This window comes from Rhizophagus irregularis, chromosome 16 (genome assembly GCF_026210795.1).
Source record: "Rhizophagus irregularis chromosome 16, complete sequence".
NCBI lineage: Eukaryota > Fungi > Glomeromycota > Glomeromycetes > Glomerales > Glomeraceae > Rhizophagus > Rhizophagus irregularis.
In genome coordinates this window covers 503,466-530,080 of record NC_089444.1, presented here as the reverse complement: position 1 = coordinate 530,080, position 26,615 = coordinate 503,466, and the positions used below count along the sequence as shown (strand labels likewise).

The 26,615-nt window shown below is 25.3% G+C and overlaps 7 protein-coding genes across 7 annotated transcripts; all 7 read left to right on the top strand.

The window, feature by feature from the left end:
* Positions 1-56: 56 nt before the first annotated feature.
* OCT59_007909 (uncharacterized protein) lies at positions 57-1,544 on the top strand (the record flags this gene model as incomplete). Its single annotated transcript, XM_025327341.1, has 1 exon — positions 57-1,544. The coding sequence occupies one exon, from the start codon at positions 57-59 to the stop codon at positions 1,542-1,544; it is 1,488 nt and encodes a 495-aa protein (XP_025171813.1).
* A 2,040-nt stretch (positions 1,545-3,584) lies between these two features.
* On the top strand, positions 3,585-5,183 carry OCT59_007908 (uncharacterized protein; the record flags this gene model as incomplete). The annotated part of the gene is made up of 1 exon (XM_025327342.1): positions 3,585-5,183. The coding sequence occupies one exon, from the start codon at positions 3,585-3,587 to the stop codon at positions 5,181-5,183; it is 1,599 nt and encodes a 532-aa protein (XP_025171814.1).
* Positions 5,184-5,975: 792 nt separating this feature from the next.
* Positions 5,976-7,120, top strand: OCT59_007907 (uncharacterized protein). Its single transcript, XM_066142109.1, has 2 exons — positions 5,976-6,286; positions 6,382-7,120. Exons 1-2 carry the CDS (start codon positions 6,135-6,137, stop codon positions 6,875-6,877), a joined length of 648 nt encoding a protein of 215 aa, XP_065999018.1. The 5' UTR covers positions 5,976-6,134; the 3' UTR covers positions 6,878-7,120.
* Positions 7,121-11,312: 4,192 nt separating this feature from the next.
* OCT59_007906 (uncharacterized protein) lies at positions 11,313-12,535 on the top strand (the record flags this gene model as incomplete). Its single annotated transcript, XM_066142108.1, has 3 exons — positions 11,313-12,327; positions 12,386-12,427; positions 12,501-12,535. 3 exons carry the CDS (start codon positions 11,313-11,315, stop codon positions 12,533-12,535), a joined length of 1,092 nt encoding a protein of 363 aa, XP_065999017.1.
* An 88-nt stretch (positions 12,536-12,623) lies between these two features.
* Positions 12,624-13,799, top strand: OCT59_007905 (uncharacterized protein; the record flags this gene model as incomplete). The annotated part of the gene is made up of 5 exons (XM_066142107.1): positions 12,624-12,727; positions 12,799-13,436; positions 13,535-13,544; positions 13,633-13,703; positions 13,780-13,799. 5 exons carry the CDS (start codon positions 12,624-12,626, stop codon positions 13,797-13,799), a joined length of 843 nt encoding a protein of 280 aa, XP_065999016.1.
* A 1,102-nt stretch (positions 13,800-14,901) lies between these two features.
* OCT59_007904 (uncharacterized protein) lies at positions 14,902-16,437 on the top strand (the record flags this gene model as incomplete). Its single annotated transcript, XM_025327343.1, has 1 exon — positions 14,902-16,437. One exon carries the CDS (start codon positions 14,902-14,904, stop codon positions 16,435-16,437), a length of 1,536 nt encoding a protein of 511 aa, XP_025171818.1.
* A 2,001-nt stretch (positions 16,438-18,438) lies between these two features.
* On the top strand, positions 18,439-21,424 carry OCT59_007903 (uncharacterized protein; the record flags this gene model as incomplete). Its single annotated transcript, XM_066142106.1, has 5 exons — positions 18,439-18,684; positions 18,755-18,818; positions 18,925-19,073; positions 19,164-19,515; positions 19,590-21,424. The coding sequence occupies 5 exons, from the start codon at positions 18,439-18,441 to the stop codon at positions 21,422-21,424; spliced, it is 2,646 nt and encodes an 881-aa protein (XP_065999015.1).
* Positions 21,425-26,615: the final 5,191 nt, after the last annotated feature.

Here is a 26,615-nt window from a genome sequence, read left to right as displayed (position 1 = left end):
AGTTTTGCATAATAATAAGAATTTGATACCTCTCTTTTTCTCTTTTCGCTTACAACATGTCTTGTTCAAAAATATTTCCTGGAGACTTTCCTGAATTAACTTGTGAAGTTATAAAATATTTACAGAATGATTATTCAACTTTATATTCATGCGTTTTAGTTAACAGATTATGGTGTCTTTTAGCGATTCCATTATTATGGGAAAATCCAATTTCAATTTCAAATCCTAATGGAAATTATAATTTTAATTTTATTGAAATTTATTTACATAATTTAAATGATGATAAGTTAAATGAATATAAAATCAATGATAATCCATTACCTTTGAATACACTGTTCAATTATCCTAAATTTTTAAAATATTTGAATACATATGATATTTTTGATTCTGTTGATGGGTGGGTTGAAGGTTTTATCCGGACATCAAAACCCGAAAATAGATATTTTTTAAAAGGTCTAAATTTTCATTCAGTAACGGATTTTAAAGAATTGATTATTATGTCATTATTCAAATTATTTATTGAAAATGAAGTAAATTTACATACTCTTGAAATTAAGGTTACAGATCCTTATTTTCATACATGTTTTTATAATATTCTCGGGTTAATTTTACAAAATCCAAATTTTATCCATAATATTAGAAATTTAAAATTTTATGCTATATCTAATAATATTAAAAACATTCTAATTGAAGATCGTATAATTCAAATAATTAATTTACATCAAAATCTAAAAACAATTTTATTAGGTAATGGAAATTTACTTTTCTATCGTCCATTATTATTATCAAAAGATTGCAATTGTTCAAATTCTTTAAATAATATCATATTATGTTCCGTCGATTTTAATAATATGAATAATTTTAAAAAGATATTTGAACAATTAAATGTTTTAGAATCCGTTCACGTCGTTCATTGTTCTTCTTTAAGTGATTTTATTCAACAAATTATTACTTTAACTAAACCATTTAAATTAAAATCTTTATTTATAAATGAGATATTACAAATTGAATCATCAATACAATTATTATTACAAAAATCTGGTGATTATTTAGAAAATTTTGGGTACAGATTTGATCTTGATTATAATCTATCATTAAAAAAACAACAATTATTAGAATTAATTACAAAATATTGTAAGAATATCAAATTCCTTGATTTGTATGGAATTGATAATCTGATTATTTATCCAATAATCAATTTAATTGAAAATGTTAAACAAAATCTTAGTTATCTTTCTATCAGTACATGTAATAATAATCCTTTAACCTGGGAGGATTATTTTTATTCATCATATGGTGATACTGAATGTAGTTCAATCATATTACAAAATTTAGGACAAACTCTTCCTTCTAAATTAGAGTATTTACATTTGAGTCTTCATCACATTAAAACAAGTGATTTTGAAATATTTCTAAAAAATTCTCAAGATACTTTTATTAAGAAATTATTAATTTATCATAGGGAAAGTCAAGATATTTTACCCACTGTAAAAGAATATATTATGAAAAAGGAAAGGGTTAAATATTTAGCTATATATTGGTGAACCTTTCTTTGATGCATCTACTATTATTTATTGTAATGAATTGATTTTATGGGAAGATGAAGTGAAGGAATTTGAGTTGTATAATATTAAAGTGCAAAGCTTTAATAGTTTATTGATTTACTACGTGTATTATTTTATGAGGGAATTTATTTAGTAGCAATTTAAAAATACCGTGCCATTCCGAAATTAAACAACCCCGAAAATAAGCAACCCTGGCCTGCATTATCGCGATTTTGACCAGAATTATGACTACGTTGGCCGGAATTAAGTTCAAAAAATGGTTGTTTAATTTCGGAATGGTACGGTATCAAATAGATTCTTATATATAATGTTGCTTATAAATTTACTTATTCTAAATAAAATACTATTTATTTATTAGTTTGTTAATGAGATTATCATTACTTTTATCAAGTGAATTCTTTATCCTAAAACTTGGCGATACAGTAATTTAAAATGTCATAATTTACAAATTACAATATTATGCTTATTAATCATGTGTCTAGTTTCTCATACTATATTTGTGATTTACCACATAAATATTTTGATCCTCAGTCTGTTAAAATTCTCTCTAAGCATACTGGATTTCTATTTTATTTACTGAAAAACCAATAAGTAACAGATCTTAAAAGTCAGATTGAGTTTAAAAGGAGAAGAAAAAATTTTGAAAGAAGATGTAGGCAAGAAAGACAAAAAGAAATCGCCTAAGCATTGTAGTATTCATTAATAATTCCATCAATAAATTATAATCTTAATGATATTGTAATCTACTAATCTGTACGTCCAGCATTACTAATTGATGTAATGATTGCATCCAAATAAGATTTTACTAAAAAGTTGAGAATTTATTAATCATAAGTTTTTAGAAAAGTTAAACTTCCAAGCAAAGTAATTATTCCACTAGCAAGTTTTATTGGTACTACATAATTGTATTGTTTTTAAAACAGTCCCAGTAAATAGTTTTTGTATAAATTTGTACCAAATGGGCTCATCTATATATAATTGGCTCTAGATTGGCTTAAATTTGGATTATTTTTTGCATAACCCTATAAAAAATTTTTCAGAAAATGATCACGTGTCTGAGTTTCTTCGGAGTAAAAACTAGAAAAATGATCATTTATCGGAGTTTTTCCAGAATTTTTTTTTATAGGGTAAATTTGAGCTAATTTCGAGCCAATGAGCCCGTTTGGTATAAATTTATACAAAAACTATTTACTGTGAGTTAAATTCAACATGATATTGAATTTCTAATTCATTTAATAAAGAGAGTTTAATAAAATATAAGTTGATTAATATTGCCGCCAGTAAAGAGAAACTTGATCTAATTTAAAATTTCTAAAGTCAAAACGTTGTTGTATAAATGATTTTTGAGAAAAATTTAAAGGCTTGATTCAATTATGGGTTGGAATCGATTCTGCCAAAATCGAAGAATCGATTTTAGCCGGCCCGAATTATGTAATTCTATATCACGTGACTTCATATAAACAGTTTAGCCATCGGGTAAAGAAAATTATGAATGGCGTTACACAAAAGTTTTAATTCCGGCCGGAATTATAAACTTGGGCAGAGTTACCGCCGATCACTGATTACATTTATTTTAATGCAAAAAACATATGTAAAAACGAAATAAATGATGTTGAATTTGTGATCATTGGAATTGCTCTGCTATAAATTTAATGGTGAACTATTGATTAGAAATGATTAATCGAAATCGCGATTAATCGATTCTAAAATCGATTCTAATTATGGGAATCAATAATTAATTTTTTCTTTATAACAAAAAAGCTATATTTACAAAAATTTTTCAGATTTATAAATTTATTGGATGTGTTTTTTAAATTTTGACCGAGGTTAGTTTGGTAATCATTACCAGAGATAATGATCATCCTTGTTATTGCGCCTTTACGTGAACACAATTGATTGACATAATTGTGCGACAATATCGGAAGGTTCGGAATCATAATTCCGAATATTATATATAAATTGACACAATAGTAAAAATTTTGTTACACAAATACCTCTCTTTTTCTCTCTTCGCTCGCAATGTCTTGCTCAAAAATATTTTCAGGAGATTTTCCCGAATTAATTTATGAAATTATAAAATATTTTCAGAATGATTATTCAACCTTATATTCATGCATTTTAGTTAACAGATTATGGTGTCGTTTAACGATACCATTATTATGGGAAAATCCATTTTCTATTCCTACTGAAAATTATAATTATAATTTTATTGAAATTTACTCACATAATTCATATAAGTTTAGAACAAAATTAAAAGAATATAGAATTATTAATAATTTATTACCTTCAAATACACTGTTCAATTATCTTAGTTATTTAAAATATTTGAATACATGTAAATTTATTACTTCTATTAAGAAATGGTTTTGTACTGTTATAGGAATTTCAAACCCCAATGAATTAGATATTATAGGATTGATTGATATTTGTGTATCATTATTTAAAATATTTATTGAAAATGAAGTAAATTTACATACTCTTGAAATTGAGGTCTCACATGTTATTGAAGAATCTACACATCTTAATAATATACTTGAATTAATTATACAAAATCCTGATTTTGTTCGCAATATTAGGAATTTAAAGCTTTATGTTGTATATAATATTAATATTAGTCTAATTAAAGATCGTATATCACAAATAATCAACTCACATCAAAATCTAAAAAAAGTTTTCTTAGGTTATAATAATTTACCTATATATCAATCATTATTATTATCAGAAGATTATAATTGTTCAAATTCTTTAAACACTATCATATTATATCGTGTCAATTTTAAAGATTTAATCAATTTAAGAAACATATTTGAACAATTATATGTTTTAGAATCTGTTCATATCGTTTATTGTTCTTCTTTAAATGCTGAATTTATTCAACAAATTATTACCTTACCTAAACCATTTAAATTAAGATCTTTTTTTATAAATGAGATGTCACAAATTGAGTCATTACAAATGTTGTTACAAAAATCGGGTGAATATTTGGAAAATTTTGGGTACGGATTTGAATTTGTATCATTAGAAAAGAAACATTTATTATTAGAATTAATTACAAAATATTGTAAGAATATCAAATTTCTTGATATGTGTGGAAATGATGATCAGATTGTTTATTCAATACTCAATTTAATTGGAAATATTAAACGAAACCTTAATTATCTTTCAATTAGTACATGTGGTTTAATCTGGGATGATTATTATTCATCATCATATGGTAATGCTGAATGTAGCTCAATCATATTACAAAATTTAGGGCAAACCCTTCCATCTGAATTAGAATATTTATATCTGAGTCTTCACCACATTAAAGTGAGCGATTTTGAAATATTTCTAGAAAATTCTCAAGATACTTTTATTAAGAAATTAGTAATTCATTACAAGGAAAGTCAAGATATTTTACCCTCCATAAAAGAATATATTATGAAAAAGAAAAGGGTTAGGTATTTGGCTATTAGTGAGCCTTCCTTTGAGACTTCATTTTATAATTTTAATCTTTATGGTAAGGAATTAATTTCATTAGAAGATGAAGTGAGGGAATTTGAGTTGTATAATATTAAAGTGCAAAGTTACTATAGTTCAGTGATTAACGTATTTAATTTTGTAAAGGAAATTGAATGATTATTTAGTAACAATTTAAAATATCAAATATTAATATTCATTTTACTTATAAATTTACTTATTTTAAATAAATTATTATTAAGTTTATCAAGAAAATTTTATTATTTAATTCATTTGGTGATACAATTATTTGAAATGACATAATTTACGTCTGCCGATCTGATGTAATTTACCACTGTAACGCAAAGTCCTTACCACGTTGAGACGTTAACTATTCCTTTATTTAAATAATAAATTATACTAATGATAAAATAATTACAGCAACTATATTAAAATTTTCAAAAGAATTCTGCTGCGCTCACATTGAATCTATCTCCTATTTATAATAAATTATAAATCTATATAATTTCCTGAGATATCATTTCTACTAATATTCCCAATATATTATTTTATCATTTCTCCTATTTTAGATTTTCCATTTCAACTTTTTTCGTATATTGATATTTTCTAAGCCCCAAATAATTCATAAGCCTCATTTAATAAACATTGAAGTATACTCATGTGACAGGAGTTGATCACTTCTAAAAATAACAAATAAAATTTATACACTTAAACTAAATATAAGACTGCGCCTTATACTTAATAAATTCATTAAATGATTCTGGCATTACACCACCGCCGACGTCGGTCGTTAACCGGAGAATTTTATTGCCGAATATCTTGTGTAATTTTAGTCACAAGATGTAAACATATGTATTAGTTGATTAGTAATAAACTTCACTTTCATACTTTCATACTTGGATTGTCTGCACAGATTAATTTATTACATATGAACTACTTAAACTACTTAGTGTGAGAATTTTTTGATCGGCAATTTAATTAAAGAATGAAAATTCTTTATAAATACGATCTCTAAATTCAATCAAGATATTTTTTTTTTTTCAAATTAAAAAAAAAAGACAACAAATAAATATAAATTTTCTTCTCCCTTTTAAAAAAACTCGTAAAAAAATGACCATTCAACTTACTGGATACTCTATCTCTGCTTATTGTCTTGTGCTACTCCACGTTCTTAAAGAATTAGGATTATCTTATGAATTCACTCAACCAAATAGTTTCGAAGAAATTAAAACTCCAGAGTATTTGGCTACGAAACATCCTTTGTAAGTGAAAAAACCTTTTTTTTCTTTAAAGTATATACGCCACAGAAACATCACGAGTTACTGATTTGAACTTTCCTTTTTTTTTTTTTAAATAGTGGAAAAATTCCTTCTCTCAATGATGATGGATTCCAAATTTACGAAACTCGTGCAATCGCTCGTTATTTGGTAAAAAAATATCAAGGAACCAAATCTTCCACCGTTCTTATTCCTTCCGATGTACAAAAAGCCGCTTTGGTTGAACAATTTATTTCAGTAGAAATCTCTTATTATACTCAACCTTTAGGTAAATTGGTTGGGCAATTAGTATTCGCGAAACGCCGAGGTAATGAACCTGATCTTAAAATTATTAACGAAGCTCGCGAAGAACTCGAAAAAGTTTTAGATGTTTATGAAAAATTATTAGAGGATAAAGATTATTTAACTGGAGAATTCTCTCTAGCCGATCTTCTTCATATTCCTTTAACTAATTATGCTATTAAAGCTGGTGAAAATGATTTATGGAATAAACGTCCTAATGTTTCTAGATGGTGGAAAAACATTAGCGAACGTGAATGTTGGAAAAATATTCTCAATGAATATACATTAGCATAATATACAATGTATTTTTTTTACGTTGTGATAAATAGTATGCTTTTCATTTATGTATAACATACTACTGTAAACAGCAGCATATTTAGTTTATTTCAAATAAATGTCAATTTTTGGCTGATTTTAAAAAATTCCATATCGCGATTTTTATATACTTTATGTTATTATATCGATTAACATTCAATATTATCAAAATTAGCCACGCTTAAAGTTTATAATTATAATTAATAAATAACTATCTAACCGACGAATAATTATTCCTATACGGACAGTTGATATGTAATTTTGATCGTAAGACGTAAATATATGTAGTTTTTTCAACTTGACAATGTGATTAATGCTCACGTTTTAAATGTTCGAGAAACAAGATTTGATGATATTTATAAAAAGTTCTAGATTCATCACATCCGTTATCTGAGTTTAAGATTTTTTGGATCTTTTATAAAAAGATTTAAACATTCGTAATTTACAACCATTTCATAAGCTGCGGGACGTTCGAGAGACACTCAGCACATTCGGTAAAACTCGGTAAAGCTCATAATAAAGTCGGTCCAATGATTCTGAGTTTCTCTCGACGAGGAGAAAAATGGCGGATGTTACGCAACTTATAAATTTACTGTAAACAACTTTCATTCACTTTCAAAAAGTATTAATCGATCGGCTATTCACTTTCATTCACTTTTTTTTTGAATGACTTGCAAGTAATCAACCATTCTTCAATGGAATTTCCCTCGATTTATGAACTAAAAAATATCAGAAAATTGTTTTGCAATTTTCGTATTAACTTGAATTTATTGAAATGGAAACCGGTATTAAGTCCGAAGTTGTACAAGATGGTCATCATCCAGAGATGTATCACCTTTGAGAATTATATAGTCCTTCGTTACACCTCGAGCTAAAAAATTACCCATGATACAGTCTTATTTAATTATTGGAGGTCGTTGTTGAATAATTGGCTGTCATTGTCATGACAACATTCATTCAATATTGACCGTAATATAATATCGAAGTGCCTAATAACAGTTATATCGCAAGTAATCTTACATAATCATGATAAATTAGACTAGACAACTGCCACAATGTTAAACCAAATCTGATTAATGATTTCTATAATTGTTCTATTCACCTGAATGATGTGGGATACCGAGGATTGTTATGAGCTATATCGATGAAGATTTGACATTGGATATTCGTCACTCCCATCCTAATCCAATAAAGTATTATCAAAATTAATCAGTCACATCTAAAAATTTACCTTAATAATTAGTACTATTAGTTACTAGTTATTTTATTTAGATCCGAGTTTGGGACTTTTAGGGACGTCTAGTCGTCTAGCTATTAGTAATAAGTTAAAAAATATTTCGCAATTTATTTAGCTCCTCTCCGATTTATGATTAATATTTTCTAATTGATTTGTTTATGGACTAAAAAGGTATCGGTAAAGGATCTCAGAGGTATTACAATTTATCAAATCTAGATAAAAAAAGAAAGGAGTAGCTATATATATTGATGATAATTATGATTTCTAATCAAAATCCAAAAAATTTAATTAAAAAACAAGAGTTCATGTTTAAAGGGGAGTTAAGACTATAAAATGTAAAATATATGAAATGTGATTTATTTTGAACTTGTTCATACATGACATTCGTTTATAATAAATATCTTTTAATCATAATTGGCAAATTTTTTAGTATCTTACTTTTATCATACCTTCAGAACGGAATTATTATTTTTTGTGCAGCAGTGAAAGGAGATGTTTTAATATGAAAAGTTCTATATAAAATTTTACATACACTATTTTATATAATTTTAAGGACCAAACATGAATTTTTTGTAAATATGTAAAATATGTCTATGTAGATTTTTTAATTAAAATTCAAACATATTTCATATAGTTTTAAATAAAGTATTATTTAATATTATAAATTGTAAATTCAGTTTACTTCAGAAAATGTATTTATACAATAATAATTACTAGCAAGCAAATACGGTATTAATTAACTAAATACTAAGGTAAACATAAAATACTAAAAAAACTTGGATTATCGCCCAATAAATATGTTTTTGTGATAATGTGGTTTAGTAGTTTTATTTGAAGATCAATCTTTTTTTTACTAGACTAGGTAATCAGTTCTTCACCAACAAATTCTTTAATCATTTTTATCAAGATTTTTTGCCTTCTTGGTTTCCTTAAATGTTGAATTAATAAATCCATCAATTCACTTTTTCTTTTATTACCTTGTTATTCCATTTTCGTAAATGTAACAATGTAAAGCTCCGCATGAGCTGGTTCAAGCCGAGCCAACTAAAATTCGAACCAGCTTGTCTCGACTAGAATGGCCGAAGCTGAGTCGAGGCAATCCTTAAGGTAGCTTGGCTCAAGCCGGTTCGAGCTACACGATTTTTAGATTTTTAAATATAGAATTTGCGAAATGATCAGTTGTTCATGATCACCTGCACAAATATCATTTTTGCTTAGTTCAGAGCTCGCGAGTCAGCTGAGCCAGCTCGAACGGACTGCATTGTAGCTCAGCTCGAATGAGCTTAGCTCAATTGATTGCGAGCTATGGCTCGGCTTGGCTCGCTCACGAGTTGGCTCGAGCTATATGAATGATTATCAGCTAATTATCAATGTAAAAATTATATTATCTTTTTTAATTAAATTAAATTTATATAGCAAGAAAACTTTAAACAATAAACATTTTTTTAAACAAAATAAAAATTTGATTATTATATATACAACGTTATAAGAAAAAAAATCATTTACTTTCTAAATAATTATAATAAGAGATTTTGGTGCTTTTTTTTTAAAAAAAAAAATTCTATTTTTTATTTTTTATGATATAATTTTTTTTTTTTTGATAAAAATTTGATCGTATAACACATGATCTATCATTTTTTTTTAGCTATTATTTTATTTATTTATGTATAGGATATCGTAACGATTATTTCCATTTTGGATTACTATTTTTTTTTTAAAAAAAGAGAATTTATATCTTTTTTTGGTTTATATAGGTTGGAATAATAAAAATAATATTAATTTTTTTTGCTCTCAAAAAAGATCGGTGAAGTATGTCAGTATCGAAGTCCGTATCTGATTGTTAGGTTTTTTTTACGAATCGAGGTGTTTAAATATGGTTTGCTTAGCAGATCCCTGTTGACTAATGGGCTGGTTCGGCAAAAATTATATTATTTACTGCAATTTTTTTAATTGACTAAATCTATTTTAGGATTTCATCGTAAATAAATTACGAATTTAGCATTACGATCGTTATTTTGACATAATTGTATTATTATAGACGTTGAAATGCTGAATGCTAAAATAATTTTATGACTGGACTGATCTGTTCAGTTTTTAAACCGAAATATTTTTTTAAGCCCATTTATTTATTTATTTTTCGAAAATTTAATAACTTTTTAATTTAATTTTTTTTTTGTCAAAAAAATTTTTTTTTTAAAACCTTTAAAACCGAAAAAAATAAAGTTTTTCTCACTTTTATTCCTGGATTCAAGTTCGAAACATCCAGATAGATACATCGACTGTGGAAAACCGGTAAGTCATTCTATTTTTTTTTTTTAGAATAAAGAAATTTATTACGGTAATATTATATTAAAAAATATATAAATAGGTTGCTTTAAATTGGGTTCAACAAAAACCTTGTATTACCTCCTATAATTGGTGTCAGCAGAACGACTACTAAAAATTAAACCACTTGAATTTAAGTTTGACTAATTAAAAATATTTTTTTAAAAAAAATGTTCACTGACGTAAGTTCATAACAAAAAAAAAAAAAAAACATTGAAGTTCCAAAAAAATTTGAAGATTTCAGTAATTAATAAATAGATTCTATTTTTATTACATTTAATTTATTTTTAATTTTCTTTTTCTCAATTTTTATATAAATATGATTTATTGATGAGATAAAAAAAAAATGAATATATAAATATAATAACGAATAATGAAATTATTAAAATAAAAGCTTTATAGTTTATACCTTTTTTGCCGAAACAAGGGGATCAACCGAAACAAGGGGTACAGGGTTTTGGAGTTTTCTTATGCTGATCGTGCTTTTCCTGCATAATCGAATTTCTTTTTCTTTTTTTTTTGTGTTTGTTTTTCCGTTTATCATGTTGTTTGGTGTCTGCATTAGATAGGTTTTTATTCTATTCATTATGTGGAATGCACTAGTCACCAGGGCGTTCTTTGTACCTGTGTATTTTGAATTAATAAAGTACAAAAAAAAACCAAATAGAGGTAAACATGCATAATACAATTAATGCATTTTTACACTTCAATCGAATTTTCCGTAATACTAAGACGAATTCGTCGACAGAAAAAGAAAATTCTATATTCTATTCAGAGGTTCATTATATAAAAATTTGAAAAACTATAAATTTATTGAATTTTCTATACTTGCTTATATCGTAATATTATAAAATGGAACTAGTAAAATTAAATGAAAAAAATTCTTTTGATCCAACACCAAAATTAAAATCTAGCCCCGTACCAATTTTTTTTGTTTCATTTGATTGGAGAGATGATAATTGTATTCATTGTGGAGAAGAATACACACAAACGAATATTGAGAAACAAAAGTATTGTAAAAATTGTTTATCGCGTTATTTAACCAATATAACTGATAATGACATATACTTGGACGTATATTTTTTCACAGAGGATTTGAAATGTAATGAACATGAAATAAGCAGAACAAAAGTACACCGAAATATTCAAGAATGCTGTAGAAATTGTTTGAAAATATTATTTTTTAAACAAATAATGTACTTTAATTCTTATTATTCTTTAGATTTTAATACTAAAATGATTGAAAGTGAAAAATATTGTAAACTATGTGGAAAATTATTATATAAAGGAACAGCTTACCATATGAAGGAATATAAATGGTGTTCAGATTGTTATCTAATTTCTTCTGGATGTATAGAATCAACTTTAACTAAAAAGCCTATTTCAATTATATATTTACCATGGTGGGACGCTACAATTATTTGTTATTGTTGTAAAATTCTAGTATTTACCTCAAATTGTCAAAAGTATTGTGAGAATTGTTTCATATTTTTTATTGGATGTAGATATTGTTTAACAACAAATATTATTTTTGGAATTACAAATCAATCACTTTGCAAAAAATGCAAGAGAGTATCAACCATTATACTAGATAGCAAAAAGATTATTAGTATTAACAGTGGGAAAAGTATTTTAGATGATTTCCTTGTTAGTATAAGATCTTATCAATTAGAAATAGATAAATTTACTGACGTTATAAAAAATGTTGATAAATATTTCGTTCCATACGAAATATGTTGTAATTTAAGCCGCTTTTACAAAAAACCAAGAAAATTCATGAAATATATACCATATTCTCAATTTATGAATGTAAAAAAAATAGCAGAAGGAGGATTTAGTATCGTATATCAAGCAACTTTGTTAGATGGTATGGAATATTATTTTTGGACTAAAAATGGACATAAAAATATTTTCATTTTAAAAAGATTTAAAAATTCTCAATATGCTAAAAAATATTTTTGAGAGAGGTAAATATTTTAAAGATTAAAAGATTGGTATTTATTTTATAAAAATTTTAAATTTTAATCTTAATATTTATAGTTAAAATCGAATTATTACAGTTTTACAACAGATAGAACAGATAGCGGAAATCCTATGTTGATTGAAACTTTTGGTTTTACAAAAGACCCTCGAGTGGATGGATTAGATAGTTATATATTAGTTATGGAATATGCTCCAATTGGAGATTTACATAATTATCTACAAATGAACTTTACAATAATTGATTGGAGAGAAAAAATTTTTATTCTATATAATCTTACAATTGGGTATTTAAATTTTAGGCATATTGGTAAATGATTAATTTATAATACAAATTTATTAATTATTACTATTTTAGACTTCTGAGTATTCATGATACAAATCTCATACATCGAGATTTACACAGTGGAAATATGTTGATAACTGGCTATGATTGTAAAATCGGAGATCTAGGATTATCACAATCTGCAAATGATACCTTATTGGATAATGAAATTTATGGAGTGATACCTTATATTGCACCAGAAATATTTATGGGGTCAGCATTTTCTAAAGAATCTGATATTTATAGTCTGGGTATGATTATGTGGGAACTTACAACAGGTTGTAAGCCTTTTGCTAATGTTGAACATGGTATTGATCTAATTATCAAAATTATTGATGGTGCACGACCTGAAATTACAGAAGATACAATAGAATGGTATGCTAATTTAATGAAAAGTTGTTGGGACCCTGATCCCAAAAAAAGACCTTCTATAGATATCATTAAAGATATTTGTAAAAAATGGGACAAACGAGAATATGATGGTCAAGTTGATCAAGTTGATCAAGCTGACTTAAAAAGGAAAAAGTTGATAGATTCAAAAAAGCTTGGTCCTGAGTTTAGTGAAAAGTCTCATCCAAATGCTATTTATACAAGTAAATTATTAAGTTCTTACATTTCTAAATGCTCATCTATATTTTCTAAATGTTCATCTATCAATTCTTCATCAAAAGGTATTTACTATGCTATTTTAATAAAAGTCATCTTTGATAGATAAATTAAATTTCTATTTTATAGATTACATTTCAAACGAGTTAGAATTTTGACATAGACATTAAAAGGTATTTAAAATTAAAAATATTTGATAAGTAATTTATAATTTAAATCCAACAACGAAATCTTCATCAATAAAATACAATTTTATATTAGTAGCAGACTTGACTCACTTGGAACTAAGCGAAATATTGAAGAATTAAATATTAATTCTTGTGAAAATAATGGTAAATATTTTATTTGATTAAATGTTATCAAAAAATATTTATATCTTTATTATTTTATTTTTCTAATTTAAAATAGGAAAACGCATTAAAAATTAGTTCCGGCTATTTGAGAATTTCTCAAAGAAACAATAATAATCAAGAAATAAGAAATGGGGAAAAATTTTTCGTATAAATATAATAATATATTTTTATTTCTAATATTTTATTTATGTATATTCCTTTTTTTATTATTATTATTATGCAATATTATTCAATTAGCTTTGGTGAAATGGCTCATTTTCGCAAAGTCGAAGTAGCTTAAATTTGAATCCATAAGGCGCAGTTAAAACTTAAAATCATAAATAGATAAAATTCTTAACGGTTAAAAGGACTGGGCAGGATAATTAAATCATAACTTGCGCCGATTGACAAACTTTCGAAAGTTGTTTCGTGTATAAAATTTAAGTATAAATTCATAAAGGCGCATAGGATTTTATAAAGTGTGCTAGATTTATAATTTTATATAATAAACTTTTTAAAGAAATTCATGGTGATTTTGTTTAAATATCTAATTTATTTAAAATAATTTAATGCCAAAAAAAAAAAATGTTCACTTTTTCTTGTTATATATGTATATAATAATATACTGTATACAGTATATAAAATCATGCCAATATTATATACGCTAATATTATATAAATTTTACCCAAATATATATGTATATATAAAATATATTTTTAGAATGGATATCGTTAGTAATTTAGACTCATATGTATCACTTTTAATGCATCTCAGTTAATTGGGATGCAGATTTTCTGTGTTTCACAGAATTTCACAAAATCACGGAATAGGGTTATAAAATGATGAAAAATTTCGCCTGATTTAATAATTCTGGCTGTAATACGATCGGGAGTCAAAGTGGTGTACTTGTTGACATTAAGTTTGGCTAGAATTTTGTGAATCGGAATGTTGGCCGACCTTGCATAATTCTGGCCAAATCACAGAATTACTTTTATCACACGCAGAATTCATCCTTAATCACCGCAGAAGAAAATCATCGTCCCTGTGATCATGATTTAAGACGTTAATGATGTTGCACACAATTGATCACTAATTGTGCGACAGTATCGTCCGAAAATTAATATAAATAGACACAATAGTAAAATGTGATACGCAAATACCTCCCTTTTTTCTCTCTTTCTCTTTTTTAACTTACAATATGTCATGTTCAAAATTATTTTCGGGAGATTTACCCGAATTAACTTATGAAGTTATAAAATATTTACAAAATGATCATTCAACTTTACATTCATGTATTTTAGTTAATAGATTATGGTGTCGTTTAACGATTCCATTATTATGGGAAAATCCATTTTCTATTTCTACAAGAAACTGTAATTTTATTATTGATATTTACTTACATAATTCTAAAACAGAATTAAATGAATATAAAATTATTAATAATTTATTACCTTCAAATACTTTATTCAATTATCTTAATTTTTTAAAATATTTGAATACATATAAATTTATTACTTTTGTTAAGAAATGGAAAATGTCAACCTTCAAAAATAAACTTTTAAAAAGTTCAATAATTGAAATATGTTTATTACTAATTAAAATATTTATTGAAAATGAAGTAAATTTACATACATTTGAAATAGAGATTCCACGTATTATTAAAGATTCTAGATATCTTGATCATGATATTCTTGAGTTAATTTTACAAAATCCAAATTTCATTTATAATATTAGAAATTTAAAATTTTATAGTATATTTTATGATGTTACAATCCAAAATCGGGTATCACAAATAATTAAATCACATCAAAATCTAAAAAAAATTTTACTTGGTTATGATTTACCTTTATATCAATCATTATTATTATCAAAAGATTATAATTTTTCAAATACTTTAAATACAATCATTTTCTATTACGTCGATCTTAAAGTAATAATAAATAAAGATAAAGTATTTGAACAATTTAATGTTTTAGAATTTGTTCATATTGTTTATTGTTCTTCTTTAAATAATAGTTTTATTCAACAAATTATTACTTTAACTAAACCATTTAAATTAAGATCTTTATTTATAAACGAGATATTACAAATCGAATCATTACGATTATTATTACAAAAATGTGGTGGTTATTTAGAAAATTTTGGGTTTGGATTTGAATTTGATTTTAGTCTATTATTAAAACAACAGTTATTAGAATTAATTACAAAATATTGTAAGAATATCAAATTCCTTGATTTGTATAGAATTGATAATCCGATTATTTATCCAATAATCAATTTAATTGAAAATATTAAACAAAAACTTAATCATCTTACAATTCGTATATCGGATGATACTTATTATTCTTCAAATGGTAATATTGGATATGGTTCAAATATATTGCAAAATTTAGGACAAGTTCTACCTTCTAAATTAGAATACTTAAGTTTGACTCTTTCTATTAAAGAAAATGATTTTAGAACATTCTTAGAAAATTCTCAAGATATTCTTATTAATAAATTGTTAATTAAGCAAAGAGGTAGTTACGATATTTTACATGATATAAAGGAATATATTATGGAGAAAAAAAGAGTCAAGTATTTGTCTATTAGGTACTATTTTAGAGATCAAATAGATTTGTATGATTTGAAAGATGAAGTGGAGGAATTTAAACTATATAATGTTAGAGTTCGAAGTTGGCATGAATTATCTTTTGCTGGTGATATTTATAATTTATTAAAGAAAGTTGATTAATTATTATATAATTTTTGACAACTGAATAATTAAAGTTGCTTATTCTTTTACGTTATGTTTACGTTAAGATTGATATGAAATGTTAACGTTAACGTTAACAATGGTTTCCTTTTTCGGCATACCTCTATCCCAATTTAATACTTTTTTAATTCAAATTTTTCCACTTTTAAACAATCGCCATTCAAATAATCTTTTATTGTATAAATTACTAAACACTATTAGAAATAAATCAAAAATTTGCAATGAATACAAACTATTTATATAATTAATGATATTGCATGATTTATTTTTTTTTTGGTTTTATTGGTAATCATGTGATTATGTGATTATGACGTTTAACCTCATATCATGCATGCAATATTGATTTGATACATTATAAAGTTGATCTCTTCGAACGCTCTTCTTTTGTCTAATACTACATAAGAAAATTAACATTTGATCTATCTGAATTTGGTTAGTATACTTTTATCCGAGATTAAAGGCTTTCTCAAGTACTTAATGGATCGGAAGAAGATTCTTATTAGTAATTGATCAAATGAGTTTATCATTTCAAATTTTCAATCAACTGCTACGAACCTACCATCGCATTTTTACTTTAAATTTAATTGTAATACTTGAGCAGCATCTTCAATCACATTGAGGTTTGAGGGAGATGGTAAAACAATAATTTAATGGATCACATGGATCATTTATCACGTGCTTTATCGCTTCAAATTTCAAGGTTTATTTATTTACACAACAAATTTATGATTTTTTTTCGAGGAAAAATATATCAAAAGTTCAACCAATTTTAGTTTTACATATCCTAATTCTGTCTTTATATGAATTTTTTAGGATTTAACTTTGAAAAACGTGATTTGTTTCACAACCCCTAATTTCAAATTGCGTATTTGCGTAGCGTTCTGATGGGTTTATGGTACGTAAGTAACTATTTTTTATTTGTTTTTAATCCTATAAAAAATTTATTCGTTATTTCTGTAAAAAACTCTGTAAAAATGAGCATCCATTTACGGAAAATGTAAATAATTTGATAAATTCCGTGATATAAGGTTATTAATTCCGGAAATATAAGCTTTTACGGAAAAAGACGGAATAAAAACGGATCAACCTTTTTACAGGTAAAAGTTATACATGTATACATGTATGTAGTTAATGTTTTGAAAAATCTTAAAAGCTGCAAAATTTGATTTTGTTTATTAATGTTTATTTTTTTTATATCATAATTTAAAGAATTTAAAATTTTATCATTATTATTTTAAAGTTAGGTAAATTTTATTATTTTTTTTAACTCCTTTTCAATAATATTTTATTTTTAATATCATTAGAATTATCTTAATTAAAACTTTATTTTGGTATAATTTTACTTGATTTAAATCATAAGTTACAAAAAAAAAACATTTAAAATGAGTACAATATAGATATTACCATACATTTTTACTTATTTGCCTATTCTCAAATATAAATTTAATTATAAATTTTTTGGTAATGTTTTTCATAAATAAATTATCAGAGAGTGCATTTTTTTATTTTTTAAAATTTGGGATATATCTTAGTATCGTTTTTTTTTTAATTGATGATAAATCTGTTAAAAATTAATTTTAAATATGATTTCAAAAATCTATTGTGCATTGAAGCTTTTAAAGAATTTGTTTACGATCGACACATAAAATCTTGCGTAGACTTATTAGTATTGTATGTAGACTTGCAAATATTTAAATAAAAAATAGAATCTCATAAATGTGATAAAGTTTCAAATTACATGTGTTAATGTTTGCCGACGTCATGTCACGTTAAAATTATTTATTGATTTTGACGAACAGTCTAACGTGGGACGGCAGAGTTACAAAATTATTTTTTGCTGCAAATTACACAAATTTTTGTATCTTATTTCGTAACACCAAATTTCTATAAATAGTACAAAAATTTTTTTTCTTTCTCTTTTTTAAAATTTTCAACGTAAATTAACTTCCACAGTAAAAACTAACTACCGCAGTAATAACAATGTCTAATACCACTGAACTTAATATGATCGACAATTCAAATGAGTGGATTAATTGGATCGAAGAATCTATTGCGAAAAAACAAATTAAATATTATGACTATAATCATTTTAATAATATACAAGAAGTTGGTTTTGGTGGGTTTGGAAAAGTTTATCGTGCAAATTGGAAAAGTTCTCATAGTAATTATTTAGCATTGAAATCTTTTTTTAATTTCAATGTCATGGCTAAAGAAATTGTTAACGAAGTAATTATTATATATTGTCTTTATGATATGTTGACGTAAATTATGTTCCTAATTTATTAATTTGGTTTAGCTTAAACTTCAGCGTGAAATTGATTTTCATGAAAATATAATTCGCTTTTATGGCATTACAACAGGTATTATAAATATTTTAATCATTATTTTAATAAAATGAAAAAATCTAAAATTTTTATTTTTTTTCAAAAGAAAACCGGAGCAACAATTCAAAAAAATATTTTTTAGTGATGGAATATGCCAATAATGGTACCCTTCGAAACTATTTAAATGGATGTTTTAAAAATCTTACTTGGAATGACAAATTAAATCTAGCATTTCAGTTAGCTAATGCTATATTATTCTTGCATGATGAAGGGATTGTGCATCGTGATTTGGTAGGTTATTTACTTTTGATATTTTATTAAATTATAGAGTTTGTAAAATTATGTACCTAATATTGTTGTTATCATTTTAATTAATAATAGCACTCCAATAACGTATTAGTTCACAAGGATACCGTTAAATTAGCTGATTTTGGATTATCAAAAAGGATTGAAGAATCATCTAATATTCAATCAAAATTATTTGGAATGGTTACTTATGTTGATCCACAAATATTTAATAGAAAAAGAGATAGCAACAACCAAATACAATTATATTCGTTGAATAAAAAGAGTGATGTTTACAGTATTGGCATACTCTTGTGGGAAATATCTAGTGGGCGGCCACCTTTTTGTAATGAACCATATGATGTTGGTTTGGCTATGGAAATATTACATGGTCTTAGAGAGAAACCTATTCCCAATACACCCGATGATTATATAAAAATATATACTGGTAAATAAAAATAAATTTTAATTATGTTCAATAATAATTGCATTTATTAATTACAAGTTCTATTTTATACTTAGATTGCTGGAATAATGAACCAGATAATCGTCTAACTATAAACCAAGTTGTTGCAAAATTAAATGCCATTATTTTAAAAGAAAGTAACCAATTATCAAGTGAACAGCAGAATATTGTTGAAGCTCCTAGAAATATTATTAATAATTCACTGCACGGAGACATGTCTCAACTTATTCAAAATTTTAATAATATGAATACAGAAGAAATAGATACTACAATATCATCAGAGAATAATTTTGATATTATGGTTAATGAAATAGTTCTTCTTTTTGAAAATACAGATATGGAAAGGAGAAAACATGAAATTGTTAATTATCTTAATAATTATAATATAACTTCACAAGAAATTTATAATTGGTTATTGAATAATCAGAATAATTCAAATTCTGTTTTTTTACTTGGAATATTTAATCATCTTGGAATTGAAATTAATGTTGATGAACAAAAAGCATTTAAATTATATCAAATAGCAGCAAATTCAGAAAATGCACCTGGAATAGTTAGTTTAGGATATTGTTATGAAAATGGAATAGGGACCAATATTGATAAACAAAAAGCATTTGAATTATATCAAAAAGCTGCAAATTTAGAAAATACACGTGGAATAACTAATTTAGGATATTGTTATGAAAATGGAATAGGGACCAACATTGATAAACAAAAAGCATTTGAATTATTTCAAAAAGCTGCAAATTTAGAAAATACACGTGGAATAACTAATTTAGGATATTGTTATGAAAATGGAATAGGGACCAACATTGATAAACAAAAAGCATTTGAATTATATCAAAAAGCTGCAAATTTAGAAAATGCACGTGGAATAATTAATTTAGGATATTGTTATAAAAATGGAATAGGGACCAATATTGATGAACAAAAAGCATTTGAATTATATCAAAAAGCTGCAAATTTAGAAAATGCACTTGGAATAGCTAATTTAGGAGTTTGTTATGAAAATGGAATAGGGACCAACATTGATAAACAAAAAGCATTTGAATTATATCAAAAAGCTGCAAATTTAGAAAATGCACTTGGAATAGCTAATTTAGGATATTGTTATATAAGTGGAATAGGGACCAACATTGATAAACAAAAAGCATTTGAATTATGTCAAAAAGCTGCAAATTTAGAAAATGCACAAGGAATAGCTAATTTAGGATATTGTTATATAAGTGGAATAGGGACCAACATTGATAAACAAAAAGCATTTGAATTATGTCAAAAAGCTGCAAATTTAGAAAATGCACAAGGAATAGCTAATTTAGGATATTGTTATGAAGATGGAATAGGGACCAATATTGATAAACAAAAAGCATTTGAATTATATCAAAAATCTGCAAATTTAGAAAATGCACTTGGAATAACTAATTTAGGATATTGTTATGAGATTGGAATAGGGACCAATATTGATAAACAAAAAGCATTTGAATTATATCAAAAAGCTGCAAATTTAGAAAATGCACGTGGAATAACTAATTTAGGAACTTGTTATGAATATGGAATAGGGACCAATATTGATAAACGAAAAGCATTTGAATTATATCAAAAAGCTGCAAATTTAGAAAATATACGTGGAATAATTAATTTGGGAACTTGTTATTATCATGGAATTGGAACCAATATTGATAAACAAAAGGCATTTGAACTATATAAAAAGGCTGCAAATTTAGGAAATCGTGTAGCTCAATATAATCTTGCTATTATGTATGAATATGAAGATGGAATTAAAAAGGACATAAATCAAGCAATTTATTGGTATACAAAATCTGCTGAACAAGGATATCAAAAAGCTCAAAATCAATTAAATAAATTAATCAATAAAAAGGATTTATTATAATAAAAATTTACATTGTGTATTATATATTTTCTATAAATGTAGAATATTCAGATAATATATAACCTTACCAATTATTAATTTAGCAGATTCATTGAAGAAATAATGGCATATACATTAAATATATGATTTAAAACTTTATTTGTAATATTATGTTAAATAAAATGTAATTAATAGGTTTAAAATAATTAGCATTCTAATTTTACTGCATAAGAAAATATTTTTATTGAAATTTGTAATCTATGCATTCTGCAAGATTTCTAAAACAAATAAATTCCTTATTCCTTTTAATTTATAAAGTTCCTGAATGAATTATTAAAGTAACTGGAAAATAACAGCTCAGTCAAAATTAATTACCTGTTAAAATGAAACTAATTATCTGATAAGAGATATGATTTACACTAAGGAGTACTAGTAATTTTAGTAATAAAATAGTTATTGATTATAAACTATTACTTTTTTATAATGAACTTTTTAGCATGACGAAAGAATTAATTTATTCTACATATACAGCCCTGTAAAAAAAGTCAATCCATTTTTTATATTCCATATTTTTTCGTAAAAGGCTCATATTTCCGGAATTAATAACCTTATTTACGGAATTTATCGAATTATTTACATTTTCCATGAATGAATCCGCGAAAGGCTCATTTTTACAAAGTTTTTACAGAATAACGGATAAAATTTTTTATAGGGCAGGTACAGTCACATTAACTGGATTATTTAATTAATTTAATTTTAGTAGAAATAAATACATAACTGATATATAACCATTATAAGATGTTTTGATACTTCTAAATACAAATTTGAATATTATGATTTATAAATCTCCATAGCAGGAATTTGTATAATCTATTAATTATTAATGAAAATAATTGACTTTGTCTTACGCTTGTATTTGGTGATCTAACCTGAGAAATATCATTATTAGTTTAGTTTATTTATTTATTTATTTAAGATTTTATTTGAATAAGGTGAAGAGAACTTATATAAAATGTTTACATAACATTCAACCACATCAAAATTCTAAATTTAAAAATGCGTCTCCTGTAATACCACACCTTTGTTATTCTCCCTATCCCTGAACAAAGTTAATCGACCCTCTCCTTTAATCAATACTTGTTAAACTAACTGAACCTAAAATAAGTTAACATCGCAAAAAAATAAAAATAAAAATTGTAAAATTGTAATGTCGTGGTACAACTTACGACTACAGCAAAAACCACATACTAGAAAACTATCCTAAAAACTATTCTAAATATTTACCCTTGTTTTAGCCGATAATACTATTACTTCTCTAATGAAATCTTATTAACCTTTTGTGATCTCCCCCGGTTTCTCTATACTTACTCTTTTTGTCTTGTCATCTTTAGCAAAACGTGTCGCCATCTTCCTATTGTTAGCGTCAAATTCCTCTACCACTTCTTTTATCGGAATTATGTCCAAATTATAAGGTTAAAAAGTGGGAATAAATTTTTTATCCACTTCACAATCCTACTTTAATTGCTTCGTTAACAAATTCTAAAAATTTCTGTCGTATTGTCTCGAATATTCCATTTTCTTAAACAAATCGCTTCAGTATTAGTTCATATAATCAACCATATCATCCTCTGTTAGAGAACCCAAGGAGTCCCTTTTATCGAGGAAGTCTAATAATCGGTCTGTTACTTATCTCATCCTCATCATCATCTGATATTTCAGACATCTCGAGGTCACGTGATTGATGGCATTTAAATTTAGTATCTCTCTGGCTGTTAATTCTTAATTGTATTACTTGAATAAATTTATCAATTATTTCGTTCCCACTGGTTCGATTTCCTCTAAAATTTCCATTCTGTATGATTTAAGCCCTTGAAATTTTTAATTTAAAAAAAAATTAGGATAGTAAATTTTACGCCAATAAATATAAAAAAAGGACGGAAAAATTACAGCCTGAAATACTTATAAATGAATTTTGTCATTCTGAAATTTGCATCTTGAATTCCCGGAAGATAAACTCCGAAATATTATAATAGTTACCATACACAAAACTTTAATTTTAGTTAGGTTCAATTTTATAATGGAACTCAATTTACGAAAAGTGAACATATTGAACTAGATTATAAAAATGCAAATAAAATCCCAAACTAAAAATCACCTCAAAAGAAATGAAAAGTATAGATTTCTAGTATTACTTTAAAGTTTAAATAATTTATCAAATATTAATGGGATTTCTTAAGTGAGGTAAGCAGATATGATACGGTACATCAGTTGTACAATTATTTACTATTTTTATCGCTGTGTAACATTTACTGTATCTCGTGCCTTAAAGAATACTGGAAAACGAGAACAAAAAAAAACATAAATAAACTTTGTAAAAAATATTTTGCGTTTGTTTTTTTTAAAAAAAAAAATTTAAAAAAAGAGGTCAATTATGGTGTGTATAAAAAAAAAATCTTTGGGATCGTGAATTGAATTCTTTTAAAACTATAACGAATTAAATAAAATTATATGTAGGCGCGAAATTAATAAGAAAGCTTGCTTCTTTTTAGTTTCAGTTATGTTCATTTTTAAAAATTCCATTTATTTTTTATATTAGTTATCCATTTATTGTGTAATTATGAAAATAAATTAAATATGCAAGAGAAATAAATATATTGTTTTATTAATATGATTGAAAATCGATAGAATCGAAGATTTTATAAACAATTTTTTATTTTGCCCTTTATTTATTACCAAAAAAAAAAAAAATATTTCTTTTAATAATAAAAGCGAGCATAATAGTTACACTTTTTTAGGAAATTTTTGTCAAAATCTATATTCAACTGTGTGAATCGATGTAATAAATTTTCCTTAAGGAAGCCTTTAAAACGCTTTCATTGATTTAGTTTCCATCAGTAAAGATGTAATATATAATAAACCCACACTAACGGCTATATTAATTTAATAATTTTAAATTTTGCATTTTTTAATTTCAATTTCGTTCCTTTTAGCTGAAATGGTTAATTTCTTTCCCAGTATTAAAGTATCCGATCCTTTATATACTTACTCAGTTACTCTCACTAATAATTCTTTTGCTAATACATCCAATGGCTTGTCATCAATCATATAGTGGTATACAACTTTCATCAACCATTTTACTGACATATCCTGACACTAAATGTGGATTTTATAAACTGGTTTTTATTGATATATAAGAAAAATTTTTTTATACATACTCTAAATATAAACCAATTAATAACCTAAAAAATAATAAAATAAAAAAGTGTATTAATTTTCTTCCCATATAAATTTTTCATTTTGAATATCAGTTATAATACTAGTCAACTGAATAATAAAATAATATAGGAAGTAAAAACGTTATAAAACTAATTATTATTATTTTTTTATAAAAAAAAGAGAGAGAGAGAAAGGATGTGAACATTGCCTTTGGACTATACATAGGAAATTGGGAGAAAACACAATTGTTAATTGTAATCAAACTTGGAGGATTAAATTAGTAATTGCAGTCTAAACATTCATCTTTATTGTAAAAGGATTTGGTGATCGGGATATATAAATAGCTTGTGGATGGGTTGTTGATTGGTTTTCAATAGGGGTATTACGAAAGCCCACCAATGGTAATAGTCACATTATGATGTACTTTTGGTCAGAATTAAAAATATAATAAATTACTGGCCGATATTTAGTAATTTAGAAATATAAATTATAGTTCAACAGAAGCGACTGCAATATAAAAAAATAGTGGTCCATTTAAAATTTAAATGCTTAATTAAATAATTACAAAATGAGTAAAATGAGAACACATAGTGCACATGAAATTCCTTAAATTTGACCGTGTCAAGTTATGCGTAAAGGTAAAATTATTTTGCGACGCATCAATAATTATTGATATACATTACTTGGACAAAAATAGTGGACCCTCTATTTTGTTAATTACTTAAAAATTACATATAATAACAATGCTTAAAATTTTGATATGTAATGATATAGACTCTAAAGAATATTATAGAATCAAATTTCACGCTTCTAACCTTCGCACAGCTGTACTTAGTATATAAATATTATATTTTTATCTTTCAAATTAATAATTAGTATCTAAGAAAATAAAAACCATTCAAAAATTTTCATTTTCTTTAATTTGACGATTATCGAGAATTTTATATTTTTTAATATTTATTCTTCAGAACCTGTGGCTTTAAAAATTAAATTTTAATGTATATGTTGTGCCTCAGATCGATTCTTGCCTCAGATTGAAGCTCACGCACCTCAGATTGAGATTGTCATCTGACGCACCTTAATTGCTAATAAAAATGAGCTATAATTAAACATCAAAATTTCCAATTTTAATGTATTTTTAAGTACTAAGTAAACTTATTTATCATTATTTTAAGTATACAATCCTATAATTTCAGATTAATTGGAATCATACTTATTAAATTTTTTCATTTGAAAAATGACTTAAAATTTAATGATTTTTTAGATAAAACACAAATATAAACTTCAATATAAATCGGATTTACATAAAAATTTCAGGAAACATGTAACTCATTATGGTGCACAAGTTTGTTTATGTTACAAAAAGTGGTTTAATTAATGAGAAAAAAAGTTTACTTATAACAGACTTTATTGAATGATTCAAATGAGGTGCGTCAGGTGACAATCTCAATGTGAGGTGAATCTGAGGCAAGAATCGATCTGAGGCACAACATATATACATTAATCAAGTCTCTGTACTATTACATATTAAATATTATTATTTATCTCATGTTTAATTTTTCTGATGATATTTTTCATGCTTATGTGTTTTTATAGTTTATTTATACCTTTCCCACTCTTTCCCATCACTGGACGTTAGTCTCCATGAGATAAAAGAGTTATTTCACGTGTCGCATAAATATCATGATTTTCACGGCTGCGCCGTGAAAATCGTTGATATTCATGACTCCCCGTGAAATAACTATATTACATAATTAATAAAAGGGGTTCTGTACAACAAAAAAATATATAAAAAGACCACAAAATTTTGCGAAATACTTCGGGTCTTACAAAATAATTAATTACACAAAATCCCTAGGATCGACTAGTCATGAGACTTTTTCGGGTCATAATTTTTCCGTTTCGTATTATTAAGCATAAATTAATTTCTTTTTTCTTCAAATTAAAAAAAACTTTGAAATAATATGATATCATTTCAAGGAATAAACAATACAAA